Here is a 20821-nt window from a genome sequence, read left to right on the forward strand (position 1 = left end):
CCCTCAGAACCCCCAGGCAGCTCTCCAAGGCTCTATATACCCCATACTATTTGTTTATGTACTTGTTTACTCCTTTTGCAACTCAAGCCAGTCCTGCTGCCTTTTCATGCCCAAGCAGCATCTGTCCCTCCCCAAGCACTGGGTGGGGCTCCTAGACCAGCTAAAGGCGCCGAGCATCTGTGGGTGTTGCAGCACACCAGCCCAGCCTCGCCTAGCTCTCTGAAAGAAAGCCTGCAACAGAAGGGAGAGAAGCGGCCCCAAGTGCAGCTGAAAGCACTCCTTGGGAGTCAGCCAAGACCCTCCATCCAAGCAGGGCTGGATCCTTGCACTTGGCCATGATAAGGAGATGCTTCCAGGTGGCAGCAAGACTTGGCCACCACAGAGGCCTTCTTGAGGCCCCCCGTATCCTGCCCAGACTCAACCCTGCCTCAGCATTTGGATCCTCCACAGACTCCAAGGTGAGTTCCCAGCTCAGCCAGATGGGCAGTGTTTTCCCAGGAGCCTAGGGCTTAAGGAGCACCCCAAATCTCCTCTTCCCAGCCCATGGCCAGGGCAGGTGGGCAGTGTTCAGAGGAGCTATTTGATTTGGCAAAGAGAAAGTGCTCTGGGATACCAAGTCGCCCCCATTCAAAACTAAAACTACCAGGAGACCTGCATCTGGCTCTGAGTCTTGTGTGGCCACCAACAAATGACTATCCTCCTGTGGGACTCAGACTACTGCAGCAAAGCTGGGGTATCCCCAGACAGAGGACCCCATCTGTGGCATTGGCAAACAGCTCACATGCTGTCTACAGTTGTGACTGGTGTATGAGCAGGTGACGCTACAGAGGACTTCCTTACGTCACACAGATGGGCACATAGTCTGTGCTCCAGCCATGGCACCACACCTCTGTGGGGGCCCAAATGTGTTTCAAAGGAGCCACCCTGCCCAGGCAGGCACACAGCAGTGGGCAGAGCTGGAGTAGCCCCTGAGGTGGGGGTTGCTAGAATGGTCCTCAACAACTGTGACCCTGCCCTGCAGAGGAGACAGCATCTAGTGCGACCACCAGCTCTCACAGTCACATGCTTGGCAACCTTGGCCGTATTCCCTCAGTTTCCCCATCTGTACAGTGAGGCTAATATGAGCAGTTGTCAACTTTAAAGAACTGCTCACATGTTTTAAGCAGAACAAGGGTAAGGCACCACATCGAGCAGCATGCCCATCATCTCTGGACCCACTCCCTGCCCGCCCTTCCCTTGCTCTTTAGCATCCTTATGCCTCGTCACCCATAGGGGTCCGCAGCCCCCCTGCAAGGAATATGGGCCCTTTCCCTTGGATCGATACTCTGGCAGAAGGGATTGAGAAGCCCCAGCACCCAGGAACAGCTGTTTAGAGGTCCCGAGCCCAGGCAGCAGCCCCCCTCCAGGATGCTGTCTAGTCATTCTGATTTTTCCTGCCCAGTTCTCAAGATTCTTGCCAGAGAAGACAGACTTGAAGGATTATGCTCTTCCCAATGCCAGCTGGTGTTCGGACATGCTGAGCCTGTACCAAGAATTTCTGGAGAAGACTAAGTCTAGCGGCTGGATCAAGCTGCCCTCCTTCAAGTCCAACAGAGACCACATCCAGGGACTCAAGCTCCCATCTGGACTGGCAGTTTCCTCAGGTAAGGACAGGACCATGAGTACACACACCCCAGCCACCCTTCCCTGTGTTCTAAGACTGAGAAGCAACTTCACAGACCGCCTTCCAGTTCTCAGCGAGTTCTTCCTGCTGTCCAACTCCACCCCTGATGCTGCCGCCCCAGGCAATAGGCGGCGGGTGTCCTCTCAGGTCTCCAGCTCCCCTCCTCCCATCTGAAGCAGCACACCCTGGTGGGCCCACCTTGCTCCCAGCCAAGCATGTCCCCACTGGAGGACAGCCAGCCCAGCTCCTGCCCCGACTTCTCACTGACTGCCCCTCCCTAACTATCAAGCCTCATCCCAAGCCTTCCGCCCCAACCCTATGAAAGCCCTTGGACCCCACACCCCTTCCACTGAGGCCCTGCACATCATCCCTGCTGTGCGGGGTCTGGAGCAGCACTCCTGAAACACCTAATGATCCTAATGGATCCTAATGATAAGCTTCCACCTTCTTGTGTGTGTGTGTGCACTCGCGTGTGCACGCATGTGCATCTCCCTGTCTCTCTCACTCATATATGTTGTCTTCCTGCCTAGTGATGAAGGAGTGGTACAGGGGACAGACTACCCTTGGGTTTATGGCACAAACAAAGCAGGAATACCAACATAATTTTTTTTCAAAGAATTTGGTACTTCCAAAAAAGGATGTAGTAGTGGTAGCTGTCTTGGAAAAAAAAAATCAGAACTTTGATGGACTTTTCTGCTCTTATTTTACTGTTTAGTATTATTCTTTTGAATTATATGTGAGTTACATGAGTAATTACATTTTCAATTTTCAATGCTTATGGTCTCTTAAAGTCTTGCCCTGGCCCTGATCCTATCTCCATTCTCAGCCAGGGCACTTCCTGCATGTTTCTGCCCTAGACAGAAAGGCTCTGTGAGGACAGCAACTGTGCCTCTGCTCCCAGAGGGAAGGCTCCCTGGGGGTGGACCTGGTGTCCTCTGGTTTTCTCTCCTTAATCTTGTACCAGAGGCAAGACTCAACCAAATGGTGCTGCATCCTGACCATACCCTCCCTTCTCTGGCTGCAACACTGCCTATCTCTCCCCAGACAAAGGTGACTGTCGCATCTTCACCAGGTGCATCCAAGTGGAAGGACAAGGCTTTGAGTATGTCATCTTTTTCCAGCCAACCCAGAAGAAGTCGGTCTGTCTTTTCCAACCAGGCCCCTACCTGGAGGGGCCCCCAGGGTAAGGTCACTGGTAGGACCTTGGCTGCCTCCTGGGCTTGGCTCAGCAGGGCAGGTTCAGCACCCACCAGGCTGGCCCTGGAGTCTCTATCTTTCTCTAAGGGGTGAGGAAGGGAGTGTGGGGCACTAGGCTTCAGCCTCACAATACCAGGCCTGGAAGGACACACAGGGTTATCTGGCCTAATCCCCAGTGTGCAGATATGGGCTTCTCATCAAAGTCTCAAAATTTTCTGGACAAAAGACCTGAGAGGCCACTTTGAGAAGAATGTGGTACACTTGGAAGAGGGCAAGATCCGGAATCTAGACTCTGACTTGGTGTCCTGCCTGGCTGCTGCTGGCTGTGGGACTCTGAGCAAGCAATTGACCGCTGGTCTTTAGTCTTCTTACCTGAAACCTGGGGCAATAATATCTACCTGCCAGGGTGACCAGAGATATGATATTATGGGCCTATGTGTGCGTGCTCATGAACCGTAAAGCACAGTACAGCTATCAGACACTTCTACCCAAAACCCATGTTCTATCCATGGGGAAATGGAGGTGCACACAGCTAAAGTAACTTGCCCGAGGCAGCACCAGCAACCAAAGTCAGATCCAGGACTCTAATCTGGGAGGTGAGATTCCAAGTCCACTGTTCTCTCCACTCTACTCTGCTGCCTCCAGACTTGGAACAGACCTCAGGAGGAATGCACACTGGGCATAAATGTGTCCACAAGGGAAATCAGGCTGACCGTGGGTCACCAAATTCATGGTTGTCCCCCTTCTCTTCCATCCGGATGCCTGCTCCAGACAGTCACTGAAGGCTGGAGGTGGTGCTGGAGCTCCTGCAAGGGAGAGACAAGAGAGGGCAGGAGTGGCTTTAGGGTCCTGAAGCCTGAGAGGGGCTTAACTGGGGTTAAATAGAATCCAGAGTGCTAAATAGATGTCAGGGCCTCCAGAGGCTGTGGATGCCAACTGCAGCCCTCAGTCACCTTGGCCATCCCAAAGGAGTCCTCCACAGGGACACTGCTCCACACACTAGGCTGTGCAGATACTAGTGAATTGCTCAGAGCCCTGCCCAGGCCATGGACTCCCTCCTTTCTGAAGCATGGCTGACTTTTATTTAGGGGCTGATGGAAGTGAGGCCAAAGAGGCAGAGGAGGACCATCCAACACTAAGGCCAGTCAGTGGATTGAGGGGTTGGGGGTCTAGAGAAGAGATTAGTATCCACCAGGCCCCTAGACCATGGGGAGTGGGAAGGAGGAGTTACTCGTTGGCCAAGAGCTACTCTGTAGATCCACATACTGGCCAATGGGTCCCCAGGCTGGCCAGTGAGGACAAGGAGGAGAGAGTTGGTCTCGAGTTCTTTGACACCAACTCTTTTCACTCTCTTTCAAGCAATTTGGGAGGCAGACAGGGAAGTGCCTAAGAAGTGTGTAAATTATGTTTGCAAACATTTGTTTATTTAATCTGCTGAGATCAGAATTGTGAAATTCATGGTGGAAAAACTAAGGCTCAGAAAGGTTTAGCAATTTGCTCAAGATCAAACAGGTAGTGAGCTGTGGGACAAGGAGTCCAACTGGGTGGATAGAGACTAAAGAAGCAGGGAGGGAAGGGTCTGGAAAAGCCACTGGTCACAGCAGCAGGAGGGTAACCCATGGCAGTACAGTGTGGACAGCTGATCTGGCTCTGTGGAGAATGGGCTGTGCTTTTGAAAATCAGGAACTCAAATCTGCTTGGTGTTATTTGAATTCTAAAATGGGTGCCTATTTTCCCCAAATTAGCCAACCATGAAGTAGCTGACATAAAGCTTGCATAAGCAAGAATGAACATTTTATGCTTTTTTTTTTTTTAATTTTGAGACAGTCTTGATCTGTTGCCCAGGCTGGAATGCAGTGGCACAATCTCAGCTCACTGCAACCTCCACCCACCGGGTTCAAGCGATTCTCATGTCTCAGCCTCTCGAGTAGCTGAGTTACAGGCGCTTGCCACCACACCCGTCTAATTTTTATATTTTTTAGTAGAGACGGAGTTTCACCATACTGGCCAAGCTGGTCTCGAACTCCTGACATCAAGTGATCTGCCCACCTCAGCCTCCCAAAGTGCTGGGATTACAGGCGTGAGCCACTGCGACTGGCCATTCTATGCATTCTAAATAAAGCAAATGTCTGCGGCATTTGAGCATTTCAGCTCAATTTCAGCATTGAGCCTGCTGAAGCAGGCGCTCTGCTTTCTGTGGCAACGCTGCTCAGAAGTGTGTCATGCCAGCCCTTGATAGGTCATAAGTTATGTTTCACATTTACTTATCTTGAGATGTGGGCCCCGCACTGGCTGTAGTGACTGGTAAGGTGAGAAACAGCCCAGGGTTGTGCCTCAAAGACTGAGTCAAAAAGTTCAGGGACTTTTTCATTTCCTGTATATGCCCATCCTTCCAAATTATGGCAATTATTGCCAGCAATTAGGTAATGAACCAGAAAAATGTTTTCTATTAACTTTATCAGAAAAAAACAATTTCTCTGATGAAATAAAATGTTGTATCATTGGCTGCAAACGCATGCTGAAGCAAAACAGAAAAGCTCAGTTGATTTTGATGGGTTTGATCAGATGGGATGCAGCTGTTTCCTTCTTTCCTATTTGGCTGCCCTGAGGCTGAACGTCTGTGTTTGGAAGGGTCTAGGGAAAGGGAAAGGTAGGATCACCACAGGAGGGAGGGAAGGCCCATTGAGGGGGTCTGCCCAGCAGCCCCAGCCCAGGCCTTGCTCCTCACCTTACCCCACCCCCAGGTTTGCTCACGGCGGGTCCCTGGCAGCCATGATGGACGAGACCTTTTCTAAAACTGCCTTCCTGGCTGGAGAGGGGCTGTTCACACTAAGTCTCAACATCAGGTTCAAAAAGTAAGTATGGGTCCCTGGGGCATTGGCCAAAGTCACAGACCTTTTCATCCCTGGAAGTGGCCATCCTCGGCAGCTGGGGTGTAGGAGCCCTGCCTGCCACTCTCCTTCCCCAGCCCACTCCCAAGCAATTCCTCTAGTCCCTGGCCAGGACACAGCCTCTGCTGTCCAACTTTGGGAGCTGACAAAAAGGCCCTGAGCCCAGGGCCACTTCTGAGTCCTCGAGGCAGGGAGGGATGAAGAGAGGGAAGAGGACACAGAGAGTGAAGGGATGGGGAACCGGGTTCACATGAGAGATGGGCTAAGCTGCCTCGTCTCCCAGCTTGATCCCCGTGGGCTCTCTGGTTGTAATGGACGTAGAAGTGGACAAGATTGAGGACCAGAAGCTTTACATGTCCTGCATCGCCCACAGCAGAGACCAGCAGACAGTTTATGCCAAGTCCTCAGGTAAAGGAGCCCCCAGCCCAGCCCCAGGCCCCGTCCCGCCACCACCCACCCCCAGAACAAACAGGAGGAAGAAAAGATGCCAATGATTCATCCCGAGCTGTGGTCCAGCTTCTTTAGGGGTGGGATAGGGCACCTACTAGGGACACAGATGAAGCAAGGGAGAGCAGAACTAGGATTTTTTTTTCTATATATGAGTTATCCAACCTGTAACGAAAGGACAGGACCCAGGTAATGGGTAATTTGCAGCCAAATGCTCAGAGTGTCCATCAAGCTCCTGCCATCTCAGTGCAGCTCTTGCAGCTCAGCTTACCCTTCTCTTGCAGGTGTTTTCCTTCAGCTGCAGTTGGAAGAAGAGTCTCCCCAGTAACAGTCACTGTGCCTGCAGGAGAGCCACTGCCTCCCCTGCCTGCCTCCTGCCTCCTGCCTCCCCTGCCTGCCTGGGACCCATCAAAGAGCAGGGAGGGGTCCTCAAGCAGCAATTGGTGAGGCGAGGGAAAGGACCCTTTTCTCTGAGTAAATAAAGTCTCACAGTCCCATTCTCGGCCCAGGGCCTTTCTGTGGTTGGAAATCAAAATCCTTCCAGGGCATCTCACATACCCACCTTCCCATTCGGCACCGACTGAAAAGATTTACTGAGTACCCGCCAGGTGTCAGGCACTGTGTGAGGCACCAGGCACCCAGAAGTGAAAGACAGGGCCCCGGTCTCAAGATGCACAATGCGGGAGCCAGGTGCCAAGTCAGAGTGCCCTATCACGCTCCTCCCACACCCACCCTGGCTTCTATCATGAGTGCAGTGTCATCTCAGCAGGAGGAAGGGCTAGTTTTACCCTACAAAAGCAATCAGAAAACATCTTCTAGAAGAAGCTCTTACTGAACTGTCTCAAAAGTTAAGTGGTGTTCATCAGGCAGGCAGGGGAGAGGAGAATATCCCAGGCAGAAGGGAAGTAAGACAAAGGTGCAGAGGTGTGAAAGTGTACAGGGACTTTGGAGAAGAGCAAGGTGTTGAGGAGGGCAGGCGTTTAGGGAAAGAGAAGGTGGGCAGGAGCAAACCACAGGAAGGCTTCATAATCCCTGCTGGAGAGCTGGAACTTTGTCTTGCAGGCAACAGGGAGCCTCCAAAGGGCTTGGGCTGGGGAGTGACAGAGCTTTGTTATTTAGAAAGATGACTCAGTGGCAGTAAGGCGTCAGCAAGACTGAAGGCAGGAGTACTAGTTAGGAGATCCCCGCAGGCTTTACACTAGAGACAGTAAGGGCCTGCAGGGGTCAGAGCTGCGAAGCTGAGAGATATGAGAAAATGTTACAAATACAGGAAGTGCAGGACTTTGCCACTAGTTATACAATGTGGATCTGTGAAGACGAGCTCCAAGTTTCTGGCTTATGAGTTTCCAGGTGGTTATCACTGGAAATACAGAAAGAGGTGGGGGTAAACAATGAGCTCAGTTTTACATGCATCGAGCTTGAAGTGCCCATGGAACTTGTACCATGTGGCAAGTGCCAGCAGGAACGTGGATATTGTGATATGGAGCTTGGAGAGATAAGCTACTGACTCAAATTGTGAGCCAATATAAAATGTGACATGAGGCCGGACACGGTGGCTCATGCCTGTAATCCCAGCACTTTGGGAGGCCGATGCGGGCCGATCACTTGAGTGATTCGAGAGTCGAGAGGCTGGTCGGGAGTTCGAGACCAGCCTGACCAACATGGAGAAACTCTATCTCTACTAAAAACACAAAAAATTAGCCTGGTGTGGTGGCACATGCCTGTAATCCCAGCTACTCAGGAGGCTGAGGCAGGAGAATCACTTGAACCCGAGAGGCGGAGGTTGCAGTGAGCCGAGATCACACCATTGCACTCCAGCCTGGGCAACAAGAGCAAAACTCCATCCCAAAAGAAAAAAAAATGTGACATGAAACCCCTGGGAATGCCTTATGCAGAGTGGAAGTGAGAAGGAGGCAAGGGGAAAGACAGAGGTGAGGAGGGAGGGGGAAAGGGGAGGGAGGGAAGGAGAAGGAAAGAGGTCAAAAATAGAACCAGAACCTTATGTCACACTAAGGCTCAAAGTTGGGATAGAAAACCAAGGATCCACTAAAGAGGCTGAGAACAGGACAGGAGTGACCATCCTTAAGAGGAAGAGGTCAGCAGTATCAAATGCTGAAGAGAAGGCAAGGAAGATGCGAATTAAAAAGAAGCTTTTGAGCCAGGAGTGGTGGCTCATGCCTGTAATCCCAACACTTTGGGAGGCCGAGGTGGGAGGATTGCTTGAGGCCAGGAGTTTGAGACCAGCCTGGGCAACAAAGTGAGACACTCATCTCTACAAAAACAAAAAAGGTAAGAAACTAAAATAAATAAGTGCATAATAAAATTAAAAAGAGACCTTTGGATTTGGTCATGAAGAAAATGTGGTTTCCTTTGCCAGAGCAATCTTAGGAGGTGGGAGAAAAATCCAGATTACAGTGGATGAAAATATGAACAGGGAATGAGGAAATGAATGTAGATGCTTCTTTCTGGGAATGTTGTTGTTATTCAAGGAAAGATATTTGACTGTATTTTAATTGCTAGTGGAAAGAGGCTGAAACTTTTAGAAGAAAGAGGGACAGAGGTGTCATCCAACAGAACAGCTCTCTTAGAGCTGTCTTGGAAGCCATGGGAGAGCGTCAGCATGACTCTGAGACTGAAAGGAAGGAGGTAGAGTGCAGAGCAGGACAGGAAGTTGAGGGGATTCAACCCAGAGTGCTTCAACTTTCTCAATGAAATGGAAGGCAAGGCCATTAGTGGGGAAAGAGGTCTGGAGGAAGGGGGATGGTTTGGAAAAACCGCTGTAGGGATCAGGAAAACAGGTACCAGGTACATGTGTGACCAAGACATCCTGAGCGCCCAGCTGCTGGTAGAAAACAGGTATCTGGAGTGGCACCAACCTTAGGAGAAAGGAAGGTGGGAACCAGCTGGCAAAACCCAGGGGCAATGGTGGATGAGTCAGGTGAGAACAGTGGAAGGGGAGGGAAGACAGCAACATGGCTGGTACACATTTCTAAGGAGAAAAGATTTGCTGTGAGGGAGAAGAACAATGGAGGAGGCAATGGCTATCCAGAAGAAGTCTGTAGCTCCTCTGAGCCTGGGGAGGAGAAGGGTGGCACCAGCTTCCACAGGGACGGCTGTAAGAAGTGTCCTGTCTTGAGACAGCCAGAATTCTACTGAGGCTAGTAGGTGGAGGGGATGTTCAGGAAGAGGTCAAGATTAGGGAAGGTTTACCAAAGAATTAGAGCTTCCCGGGCCGTATCATGAAGGACTTTGTTATTAGGTATGGTAAAACCAAATGTTGAAACAGATAAGCCTTTAAATCTCTGTAGCTTAACCCATATCTTCAAATAGAATGTATTTCTCACTCACATAAAGTTCAGCCCGTGGTGTCTAGCAGTCATTCAGGAACCTGGCTGACAAAAGCTTTGTGATCTCCAACACATGACTCCAAAATCACCCTTGGTGTAAGCATCCAGTTGCCAGATGAGAGAATCCACAGGGAGATGTTCTGGGCCAGGCCTCCAAGTGGTTCCATTGGCCAGAATTCAGTCACAAAGCCCCACCAAACTGCAAAGAAAACTGGTTAGAAAATATGGTCTAACCCCAGCCTGGCCAATATGGTGAAACCCCATCTCTACTAAAAATTTTTAAAAATACAAAAATTAACAGGGCATGGTGGTGCTCACCTGTAGTCCCAGCTACTCGTGAGGCTGAGGCAGGAGAATCACTTGAACCCGGGAAGCGGAGGTTGCAGTGAGCCGAGATGGCGCCACTGCACTCCACCCTGGGTGACAGAGCGAGACTCCATCTCAAAAAAAAAAAAAGAAAGAAAGAAAATATGGTCTAACTACATGTTTTTTGTCTGTTTTTTTTTTTTATAATCTACAAACTTTATTCAGATTTTGCCAGTTGCCCACTAATATCCTTTCTGTGGTTCAGGATCCAATTCAGAATCATATGTCACATTTAGTTGTCATGTTTCTTTAATCCCCTTTAATTTGAAACAGTTCCTCTTTCTTTGTCTTTCATTACCTTGACATTTTTTTTTTTTTTTAATTTCCTTTTTTAGAGACAGGGCCTTGCTCTGCTGCCCAGGGTGGAGTGCAATGACGTGATCATAGATCACTGCAGCCTCAAATTTCTGGGCTCAAGGGAGCCTCCTGCTTCAGCCTCCCAAGTAAATGGGACTACAGGCACATGCCACCAAGCTCAGATAAATTTTATTTAATTTTTTGTATAGATGGGGTCTCCCTATGTTGCCTAGGCTGGCCTCAAACTGCTGGCCTCAAGTGATTTGCCTACCTTGGCCTCCCAAAGTGTTAAAATTACAGGCATGAGCCACTGTTTGGAATCCAGTCCACTGATATGTTTCTCAGAGTATGAGTTAGTTGTTTTGTAGCGTGTTCCAAGGTTTGGATTTCTCCAATGTTTCCTCATCATTAGATTCAAGTTATTCATTTTTGTTGCAATATTTCAGAAGCAATGCTGTGGCCTTCTCAGTGCTTCATGACAACAGAAACGTGATGCTGATTTGTCCCATTAATGCCAATGTTCCCTTTGATCAGTTGGTTACTATGGTGTCTGCCATATTTCTCCACTGAAAATTACCATTTTTACCTTTTTAATAAGTATCTTATTGGGAGGCACTTTGCAATTGTATAAATATCCTGTTTCTCATCATACTTTTGCCCATTAATTTTAGCTTTTATTGATCATTCTTGCCTAAAGCAATTATTACTGTGATAGTGGCCAGTGGTAATTTTCTAATGCCATCATCCCTTCAACATGTTTTCATTCTAACTATATGTTAAAGAAGAAAGTAAAATGGGGGGCCAGGCACGGTGGCTTATGCCTGTAATCCCAGCACTTTGGGAGGCTGAGGTGGGTGGATCACTTGAGGTCAGGAGTTAGAGACTAGCCTGGCCAACATAGTGAAACCTCCATCTCTACCAAAAAATACAAAAATTAGCTGGGTGTGGTGGCACACACCTGTAATCCCATCGACTCAGGAGGCTATGGTGGGAGAATCGCTTGAACCTGAGAGGCGGAGGTTGCAGTGAGCCGAGATCATACCACTGCACTCCAGTCTGGGCGACAGAGCAAGACTCTGTCTCAAAAAAAAAAAAGAAAGGAAAAGAAAGTAAAATAGGTTTGGTGAGTAGCTAGCAGCCGCTGCCTCAGTTTAAAAGGAGGGCCAGTAGAAGATGACAGAGTCTATGTAAAAACTCTTACTCTGGCAAGCAAAATATTCAGCTTCAGGCATATGCTAGGGTTCCAGGATCTGCGGCTAGAGCTGGGGATTCAGGGAATCAGAGAGAATGAAACCCTTTGTGACATGGAACCAGGTCAGAGAGTTGTGCACAAATTCAGCAGCAGCGGTGAGGTAGGTGGGTCAGGCTCCCTCTCTAGTACCTAGACCACATGCTTCCTAAGCCATCAGTCTCACGATGGGCAAAGAATAGGTGGACATGGATTTGAATGGCCTCAATTTAGTGCCTTGCAAAAGCTAGAGATGTAATGGAGGCCATAGCCAAAAAGCTTATGACAATAAACTATTTCCTCTCCCATATACTCACATAAAAACCTTTTCTCCTTCTGTGCTTTCACAGTGCCCATGATATCTACACTCCAGACCCAGAGTCTAAATCACTGTATACTAAAAAACTGGTTGCTCTTCATTCATGGTCAAGGAGAGTCTAATCTTCATTCAAACACTCCCAGAAGGAAGGAAATACATTCCATCCTTCCTAAGCAGTCAGGAAAAGGAAGAGGTTGGTCCAAGTGCAGTAGTGTTTACAACTAATTGATCACAACCAATTGCAGATTTCTTTGTTCCATCTCCACTCCCACTGCTTCACTTGACTAGCCTAAAGAGAAAAAAGAAAAGGAAGAAAAATAAAACAGTTGTGTTCCCTGGGTCCTACCTACTTCTGGACTTCTTATTATGGAAGTCAAGTGTCCATATTGTTAAGTCAGACTGAGTTGGGTTTTCTGTTTTCTCACACTTTTAGCGGATGTCAGCCTAAATGATGCCCACGTGTTATCTTTAATCCTCATACCAACTCTGAGAGTTTTATTCTTTCTGTTTTCCAGATGGAAAAGGTAAGCCCCAAAGAGATTAAGTTACATGCTAGAGGTCACACAGCTAGTCAGTCGCAGAATCCAGATTCCCAGCCCATCTGACTGATGACAAAGCAATGAATACTGCAGCACTCCAAGAACATGGACCCTCCCCAGAAACAACACCAGGGCTGAGCTGAGTCAGAAGCCACATGAATGGAAGGTCTGGAGGCCACCAGGGATCGCCACAAAACAAACACTTGCTTTGTTAAAATCTTCAAGTATTAGATGACACAATAATCATTGCATTCACTGGTTTATTTCATCTTTTTTCCTGCATTTCAGGATTTGTCTTATTGTTGTTTGCATGTTTATTGTCTGTCTCTCCCCTTAGACAGCTCTCTATTCTATGTATCCCCCTAGCACAGTGCCTGGTGCATTTTAGGCACTTCAATGAATGGATGAACAAATTGATTCAAGTATAATTTTGCTTACTACTTCACTCATCAAATACATCCTGATTGAGTATCTGCTTTGCACCAAGCACTGTTTTTAAGATTCTTAGTCTAGTAAGAGAGATGGACATTAAACAAATAACCACATAAATAGAGGGGGAAAAACTGTAATCAATGCCATAAAGGAAAAGTATGAGGTACTATGAAAGTGTACAGCAGGTGCCCCTAATTTAGGTGGGAGGGTGTCAGTGAGGGCCTCCAGAGCTGAAGCATGAAGGAGAAGAGTGGTCCTAGGCGAGGAACTAGCCTTGCTTCCTTTCAGAGACTGAAGGATGGTAGGTGTGTCTAGACTGCAACTGATGGTCTCATCTTGTCTGTGGTGGCCTGTGCTTCCTAAGATCTGTCAGGGATGGAGGACATAGGCCAGCTTGATCCTGACTGTTGGATCCAGCTTTATCTTCAGTATTTCTAAGTCCAGAAATCCTGAGTCTGGCCACTTTTCCTTTAGCCACAATAATTCAGAGAACTATTAGCCAGAATAATGCAGACAACTGATCACTGCAAGTCACTCTGCCTTGGAGCTATTGGAATGGCTCCAGAACAGGGCACTGGGGGCCAAGGCAGGATTTCAACCAGGAGGGTTTTACAGAAGACGGACTTCACCTGTGAGGGCTGGGGTTGGAACCGAGCACCAAAGAAGTGGCCACTGTCCACTGATGGCCGTCTCCCTCTTCTCTGTAGCCCTCCCCCACCCCTAAGCAGCCCAGTTTCAGCAGAGGAGGCCTGGGCACAGGAATGGATTGTTGCTAGAAACCTGGCTTCAGCTGGAGGAAGTCAGAAGACCGGGCTGATGGCCGCGCAGACAGAGCTGTGTTTATCCAGGAAAAGAGGTAGGACGTAGGCAGCGGAGGCCCCTGCCAGCTCCTCCCATAAGGACTGCGCTGGGGGAGCAAGCTGCAGAGAAAGCTGCTCCCCTCTGGCTCTGAAAGTGTCAGGGCCTGAGGCCAGAACCCAAAGGCGACCCACAGGTGAGGCCAGCACTCCGGGCGCGCGACGGAGAGGATCGCTAGCTCGGATCCCAGGGCAGAGGGTCGGAACACGGTGCTCTTGGTGGCTCCGCGCAGGGGTGAGGCGAGCGCGTGGTGGCGGAGCCTTCCGGAGACCGCTCTGAGGGTGGCGGAGAATCAATGCTGCCTTTGTGCTCGGTGGTTTCCGAGGGAGAAAAGGAGTGGAGAGTGGGAGGGGCGACCCAACGGCCCGGCCCCGCCCTGCAGACGCGGGATGCGGTAGGGCTGGGAGGCGCGGGAGCTGGACGGTCAGGGCTACCGGGGGTGGGATTCTGTGTCCCCGGGAGGTGCGTCTCCTTGGACCAGCCCAGGGTGTCCTGAGGTCAGCAGCCAGGTGTGTCCCCTGGCTGCCAGGAGCAGAAGTGAGTCCTCTTCTGGCTTGGAGCGACTCGAGGAGGGGAAGGAGGAGCCAGAGGAGGCAGTTGGGGCTAGGACTGAGGGATGGCTCAGGCCAGAGAAGCTTGAGCCGGGGCAGCCTGGCAAAGGGAGGAAGTCCCAAGGGGCGCCAGACTGGATCCCAGAGGAAAACCCAAGTCTTCGAAATGGGCGGGGGAGGAGGGCGTGAGCCCGCCCAGGGCGCAGTGTCCCAGGGGGTTTGGGATCTCAGTCCTTTTGCTATAATGCGGTTATTATCCTATTTGTCCTAATAGTACCCTAGGGTTCTGGTGGATACTATATGGGCCCTCTAACTCTAAGGTGAATGGGGCATCTTTAGTACCAGTGGGAGAATCTGTGTACTTGGTGACGGAGGCCCGTATATGAAAATGTGACTGACTGGCCCTTGGCTCCCTCCATTTCTTCCCAGCCCCCCAGACTGCGCCGCCCTTTCTTTTTCTGCTCAAATAGGGGTCCGCGCTCCCAGTGGGTCCGGAGACCGGGGCGCGGTGGCTGACCGCCCGGTGTACGCCAGCATCACTCACCTCTGACTCCTCTGCGCTCCTCGCCCAGCCCCGCTCCGCCGAGCACTCCCATCTGAGACGGGATTTGGACCCTCTCGGCCCTGCGGAATTCGGAATTCCATTACCCCACCCACCGCATGTGGCTCTTGGAAAAAGCTGGCTATAAGGTGGGGGCCGCGGAGCCTGCGGCCCGTTGGGCGCCTTCCGGCCTGTTCTCCAAGCGTCGCGCCCCGGGCCCGCCCACAAGCGCCTGCCCCAACGTCCTCACCCCGGATCGCATCCCGCAGTTCTTCATCCCGCCTCGGCTCCCGGACCCGGGCGACGCAGTGCCCGCGGCCGGGCGGCACGTGGCGGGGCGCGGCCTCCCCGCGACCTGCTCGCTGCCTCACCTGGCGGGCCGCGAAGGCTGGGCCTTCCTGCCCGAGAGCCCGCACACGCGCCGGCGGGAATCCCTATTCCACGGGCCGCCACCCGCCCCGGCCGGGGGACTCCCCGCGGCGCAGTCCCGGCTGCACGTCTCCGCCCCGGACCTGCGCCTCTGCCGGGCCCCCGACAGCGACACGGCCTCGTCGCCGGACTCGTCGCCCTTCGGCTCCCCGCGGCCAGGCCTGGGCCGGCGCCGGGTGTCCAGGCCGCACTCTCTGTCCCCAGAAAAAGCGAGCTCGGCCGATACCAGCCCGCACTCGCCGCGCCGCGCCGGGCCGCCCACGCCGCCGCTCTTCCACCTGGACTTCCTGTGCTGCCAGCTGCGGCCCACGCGCGAGAGCGTGCTGCGCCTGGGGCCCCGCGGCGGGCAGCTGCGGCTCTCCACCGAATATCAGGCAGGGCCCGGGCGGCTGCGGCTGCGCCTAGTGAGCGCCGAGGGCCTGCCCCGGCCGCGGTCCCGCCCCGGGAGCGGCGGCGGCGGCTGCTGTGTGGTGCTGAGGCTGCGGCCCCGCGTCCGGCCGCGGGAGCAGCAGAGCCGCGTGGTCAAGTGCAGCGCCAACCCCATCTTCAACGAGGATTTCTTTTTCGACGGGCTCGGCCCCCCGGACCTGGCCGCCCGCAGCCTGAGAGCCAAGGTGCTAGACAGGGGCGCGGGACTTCGCAGGGATGTGCTGCTGGGGGAGTGCGAGACGCCCCTCATTGCGCTGCTGCCCCCGCTGGGTGGGGGACTAGGTCCCGGGTCATCCCTGGCGCCCACCCATCTCAGCCTGTAGCCTGAGCCCCTGGCTTCCTCAGGACGTCTCCACTGTGTCTGCAGTCCACATTCTTTCCACCCTGCCCGGCTTGTATTTATTTTTGCTAATAAAATGTCCGCTTGTCCTTGGCCAGATATTTCCCCTTACTGGCACCTTACACGCTCGGGCATAGAGCCTACCGATCTTCCCTCTATCCCGGCCATACGCGGGGGGAAGATGCTCATTCAGACGGTCTGAGTAGAGCAGACCTTAAGCAGTGGTTCTCAAGCTTGAAGGAGCATCAGAATAACCAGACATCAGAAATCCTGGAAGAGCTTTTTAAATATGCAGGGTCCTGGGCTCCATCCCCATGAGATGCTCCTTCAGTAGATCTGGGCCAAGTAGGTCCTAAGGTCCCCGTCCAACAAGGCCCCCGAACAATCAGGGAGCCCTGCAATCACTGAGTCACTCTGACAGAAACCAACACAAGCCACCTTCCACTTGAGGCTGCACAGAGGAAATTAACACTCCCTTCCTGTGCCCCTCTAAAACCCACATCTGTCCTGAAGACAGATGAAATTTCTGGGTCTTGAGAGTGAGTCAGGGGATGTCAGATGAACACACAGTGCCCTTTAGTCTTCCTTCTTCCCTCTTGCCTCTTCCACACCTGTGCGTCCCTTGAGGGGTGGGGCAAGTCTGGAGCCAAGAACCAGAGAGGTGCTTGGGTACCAAATGAATGAGATATAATGTCCCAGGGATTGAAAGGGGGGAGGTGGGGTACTACCAAAGTGTGAGAACTGTTCTCAGGAATGCCAGAAGAGGCTCCTCCAGCCAGAAGGAGGTGGGGGTGGGGGGAGGTGGATAATTGTAGGTCACATTGTGTTTACCTCTACCTGAATGTCCCTGACGTCAGCAGTGACCTTCTTCTCTCTCCCTCCACCTTCCCAGGAGCCGGTTCCTCTGGACTCAGGCCAGGCTTGGAGGAGGGAGGGAGGAAGTGAGGTAGGCACTAGGCTAACCCAACTTCTTTCTCCCTCTCCCTTGGGCCCTTTCTCATTTTTCATGGTGCCAGCTGTGGCCTGCACCAGGGCTAAGCTTGCGGGATCTGACAAAATCTCAAAAACCTCAGCACCTGGACACGTTAAATTCCAACACACACACACACACACAGACACACACACACACACACACACACACACACACACACACACACACGGCTTCATTCAGACAGCTCTCCAGTTCCTTCTCCCTTCCCTGATTGGGTCCCCACCACCCAGCCCTAGGCCAGAGAACTCTTGCTCCAGGTGTCCACCAGGTGGTGGCATTGACCAAACAATCCTAAGTGCTAACTACTACACATGGATTATAACCACGTGAGGAACTGTTCCAACAATTAGTCAAGCCATTTATTCCTCCCAGCACTTTCTATTAGAGTGTAAATACTATTATTATCCAATGGGATCTTGGGCCTCGCATAGCTAGTAAAGGGAAGAACTAGGACTCACATAGCTAGTAAAGGGAAGAATTCAGGGAGTCTGGCTCCAGAGTCTGGACTCTTAATCACTTCAAGATAATACCCCCCACTGCCAGCTGCTGCCTCCCAATCAAGTCACTCTAAAAGGGGCTTCCTTCCCTAAGATGGTAGCTCTGCAAAGGTTTCGTACCCTGCCAGTTTAAAATCCCATGTCTGAATTCTGGGAAGTCTACCTATAGATTTAGGTCTACCCCTAGTACTGGATTTCTATTTCAACCCCCAAATTCTCCCATAACAACCCTTGGTGAGAAACTGGATTTGATGCCCATTTGAAAGTATCTGGAAAGAAAAGTTAGAGGCCGTAGAACCTTCATTCATGCATTCCTTCAACAAATACTTCGGGAAGGTCCATCAGGTGGCAGGCATTGGATACAGCAGTGATTAAACAGACATGAGGATCAGAAAAGTGATAAAATAAGCCATTAAAATGTAAAGAATGCTACTTGGTGATATGTTACAGAGAAAAATAAAGCAAGAAAGGGAATAGAAAAGAGGGGTCAGATAAAGAGAAGGGAAGATTATAGGGACAGAAAGAGGGAGGGAGGAGAGGAAACTTTTTTTTTTTAACCATAGTACTTTGGACCAGGTCCTGAACTTTATCTGTGTTATCTCAGTTAATCATCACAACCACTCAGTAGAGTAGGTATTAGTATTCCTCTTTTTTGGGGTGGGGGGACGGAGTCTCACTCTGTTGCCCAGGCTGGAGTGCGGTGGTGCGATCTCGTCTCACTGCAATCTCCACCTCCCAGGTTCAAGTGATTCTCCTGCCTCAGCCTCCCGAGTAGCTGCCACTACAGGCGCGTGCCACCACACCCGCTGGTTTTTTGTATTTTTAGTAGAGACGGGGTTTCACCGTGTTAGCCAGGATGGTCTCGATCTCCTGATTTGGTCTCATGATCTCGGTCTCGGTCTCATGATCCGCCCACCTCGGCCTCCCAAAGTGCTGGGATTACAGGCATAAGCCACCGCGTCACAACCACTCAGGAGAGTAGGTATTATTATTCCCACTTTACAAAGAAAGAAATGGATCAGATAGATAGGTTAAGTAAGCTTGCCTGGGGATCAGCCCTGGCTGGAGGGAAAGGTTCTGACCTGACTCCACCCAGACACCCCCACTGCCACCCCAACTGCTTAGGGGAAGCTGTGAGGAAATCCAAGGCCACTCCTCCCAGGAGCAGTTCACTCAGCATTCACAGCCCTGAGGCTCTGTGATGGGGGCCCTAGCATTGCTGGAGGAACATCCTGGGTAGCTAAAGTACAGAAACATGGGAGTGAGGAGGTCCTAAGAACCCCTCCAGTGTGCAGATTGCTCTGGCCCCAAAGCACTTCTATAAACACTAGTCAGAGGCCAGGTGTGGTGGCTCACGACTGTAATCCTAACACTTTGATAAGTGGATAAATGTGGGAGGCTGAGGCGGGCAGATTACCTGAGCTCAGGAGTTTGAGACCAGCCTGGGCAACATGGTGAAACCCCATCTCTACAAAAAATGCAAAAATTAGCTGCATGTGGTGGCATGCACTTGTAGTCTCAACTACTTGGGGGGCTGAGGCAGGAGGACCTCTTGAACCCAGGAGGTCAAGCCTGCAGTAAGCTGAGATCACGCCACTGCACTCCAGCCTGGGTGACAAAGTGAGACCTTGTCTCAAAAACAAAACAAAACAAAAAAATCCACTAGTTAGGACAGGTATTATTGCCCCATTTTTACTGATGTGGTAGCTGAGGGCTGAGATTTCCCTCAGGGCCCACAGCTAGTAAATGGCAGACCACATTCTTATAAGTGATTCTGCTCCAGCATTTAAACCCTTCTTGCCGCCTCCAAGCCTGTGTGACTATAAATGTTAATTGGTAGAGGAGAGGTACAAGCAGGGTCACTGTGGAAAGTTCAAGGCCAGGAGCTAGGGTCAAACTCCCACTGTTCCTCCACCCACAGTGGCCTTTGTGACAAGAAGGGGGAGGGGTGGGGACTGTGAGATCTGGAGGCTACCGAAGGTTACAGAGCCTGGGCTGTCCTTTTTCAACGGTTGAGGCACAACCCATCCCTGAGTCACTCCAGTGGGTTGAGGCGTCCCCAGGCATGGAATCCCCTAGAACCCAAAGAAAGGTGGTCCCTAATCACTGGATCAGGCATCCCAAGGAGAGGGCCCTCCAAGGATGGGGCTGGGGAAGTGTGTGCCACCGCAGACTACCCAGGCTCCACATATTTTCCACCTTGACCCCCAGGCCCTCCCTGAAAGGGCAGATTTGTGCTGAGCTTTAAGTGGTTTCTGTGGTTTAGGGTTGGGGAAGGAGGGAAAGAGATGTTGGGGACTGCTCCCCAGTTCCAAGCCACCACCACCACCTCCCATCCCTTCCAGAGTGTTTGCCCCCAGCATGGAGATTTCCCCAATAAGGGGACTGGGCACGTGGGGATGAAATGATTCTCTGATCCCTATCAGCCCCTTCCTTATATAAGATTGTATTTGAAGAGGAAATAACCACCGCCCTGCTTTGAAAGGACGATTCTTCCAGATAAGGGGCTGTGATTGCAGCAAGAGGGAGAAAGTTTAGACAAGAGGGGGAACTTCCCAAAAGGATAACCAAGGGATCTTCTTGCCCTGGGGAGAAAAAAAAACTCAAACTATCCATGCTTAGGGCAGGGGAGAGGTAGAGAATGCCTAGGAAGCATGTGACACTCCTAGGCCTAGAGGTCAGGATACTGTCTTCTAAATCTCCAGTCACTTCCTCCCCACCCTACATAGTAGCACAAAGTGGCACAACTGGGGAGTCAGCTGTGCCTGCAGTGTCTGGGGATGCTCTGTGTCCATCCGCAAGCATTCTACGTGACCTCCACTCTGTGCCTGCAATTGGTGGGTTGTAGGAGAGGTAGTCACGAAGGGCCCCTGGGAGACCCAGAGTCAAGAGGAAGAGAGGCCTAAAAAGGAGAAAAGATAGAGAGGGGACAGCTGGAGAAGAGCCACAGACAGGCAGGAGCCAGCAAAGAGAGACAGAGAGATGGGGGATAACTGAGGAGTTCTGGGGAGGAGGGGAGCAGAACGGCATTTCCCCTGCACTCCCACCCCCGGCATGTTGCTGGCTCCTCCTGTCAGCTGGAGGGTGCTGAGGGGGTGGGGGGGAAGGGAGCTGCAAAGCACTTTACCTCTCACTCCAAACCTGCCCAAGGTGCAGAGCCCCCAAACAGACCAATATCCTGTTCTGTGCAGAGATGCATACATGGATGCGTGGGCCCACATTTACCAAAAGAACACGGGGGATAATCAGAGCCTCAGAGGCATAGGCACATACCCTTAGACTCTCAGTGCAGAAGGTCCCCAAAACTTCCCCTCCTCTTTCTCACTACTCATCCACTGTCAATGACCCTAGGAGTTGAAAAGTCCTTCTCCACTTCTACCTTTATCTCTCAATCTGCAGCCATGGGGAGACTCTGGGAGCTACCTAAGAACAGAGGTGCTGATGGTAGCAGAGTGTGAA

At 51.5% G+C, this 20821-nt stretch overlaps 2 protein-coding genes and 1 long non-coding RNA gene across 3 annotated transcripts; 2 read left to right on the forward strand and 1 right to left on the reverse strand.

The window, feature by feature from the left end:
* The first annotated feature begins 225 nt into the window (after window positions 1-225).
* Window positions 226-6602, forward strand: THEM5 (thioesterase superfamily member 5). The gene is made up of 6 exons (XM_016927241.3): window positions 226-458; window positions 1442-1643; window positions 2708-2846; window positions 5605-5715; window positions 6035-6159; window positions 6483-6602. The coding sequence occupies exons 1-6, from the start codon at window positions 336-338 to the stop codon at window positions 6524-6526; spliced, it is 744 nt and encodes a 247-aa protein (XP_016782730.1). The 5' UTR covers window positions 226-335; the 3' UTR covers window positions 6527-6602.
* On the reverse strand, window positions 2350-14759 carry LOC134808776 (uncharacterized). The gene is made up of 4 exons (XR_010152513.1): window positions 14680-14759; window positions 11754-12044; window positions 9547-9744; window positions 2350-3666 (listed from the first exon to the last, which is right to left on the reverse strand). It is a non-coding gene; the product is annotated as an uncharacterized LOC134808776 (long non-coding RNA).
* A 36-nt stretch (window positions 14760-14795) lies between these two features.
* Window positions 14796-15967, forward strand: C2CD4D (C2 calcium dependent domain containing 4D). The gene has a single exon (XM_016927235.4). The coding sequence runs from the start codon at window positions 14796-14798 to the stop codon at window positions 15855-15857; it is 1062 nt and encodes a 353-aa protein (XP_016782724.1). The 3' UTR covers window positions 15858-15967.
* Window positions 15968-20821: the final 4854 nt, after the last annotated feature.

The sequence above is a fragment of the Pan troglodytes genome, chromosome 1, assembly GCF_028858775.2.
Source record: "Pan troglodytes isolate AG18354 chromosome 1, NHGRI_mPanTro3-v2.0_pri, whole genome shotgun sequence".
In the NCBI taxonomy this organism is placed as follows: domain Eukaryota; kingdom Metazoa; phylum Chordata; class Mammalia; order Primates; family Hominidae; genus Pan; species Pan troglodytes.

Coding starts and splice junctions, on each gene's coding strand:
- THEM5 (XM_016927241.3), top strand. CDS start 336: ATGATAAGGAGATGCTTCCAGGTGGCAGCAAGACTTGGCCACCACAGA. Junction 459..1,441: donor GATCCTCCACAGACTCCAAG/GTGAGTTCCCAG, acceptor TTTCCTGCCCAG/TTCTCAAGATTCTTGCCAGA. Junction 2,847..5,604: donor TACCTGGAGGGGCCCCCAGG/GTAAGGTCACTG, acceptor CCCCACCCCCAG/GTTTGCTCACGGCGGGTCCC.
- C2CD4D (XM_016927235.4), top strand. CDS start 14,796: ATGTGGCTCTTGGAAAAAGCTGGCTATAAGGTGGGGGCCGCGGAGCCT.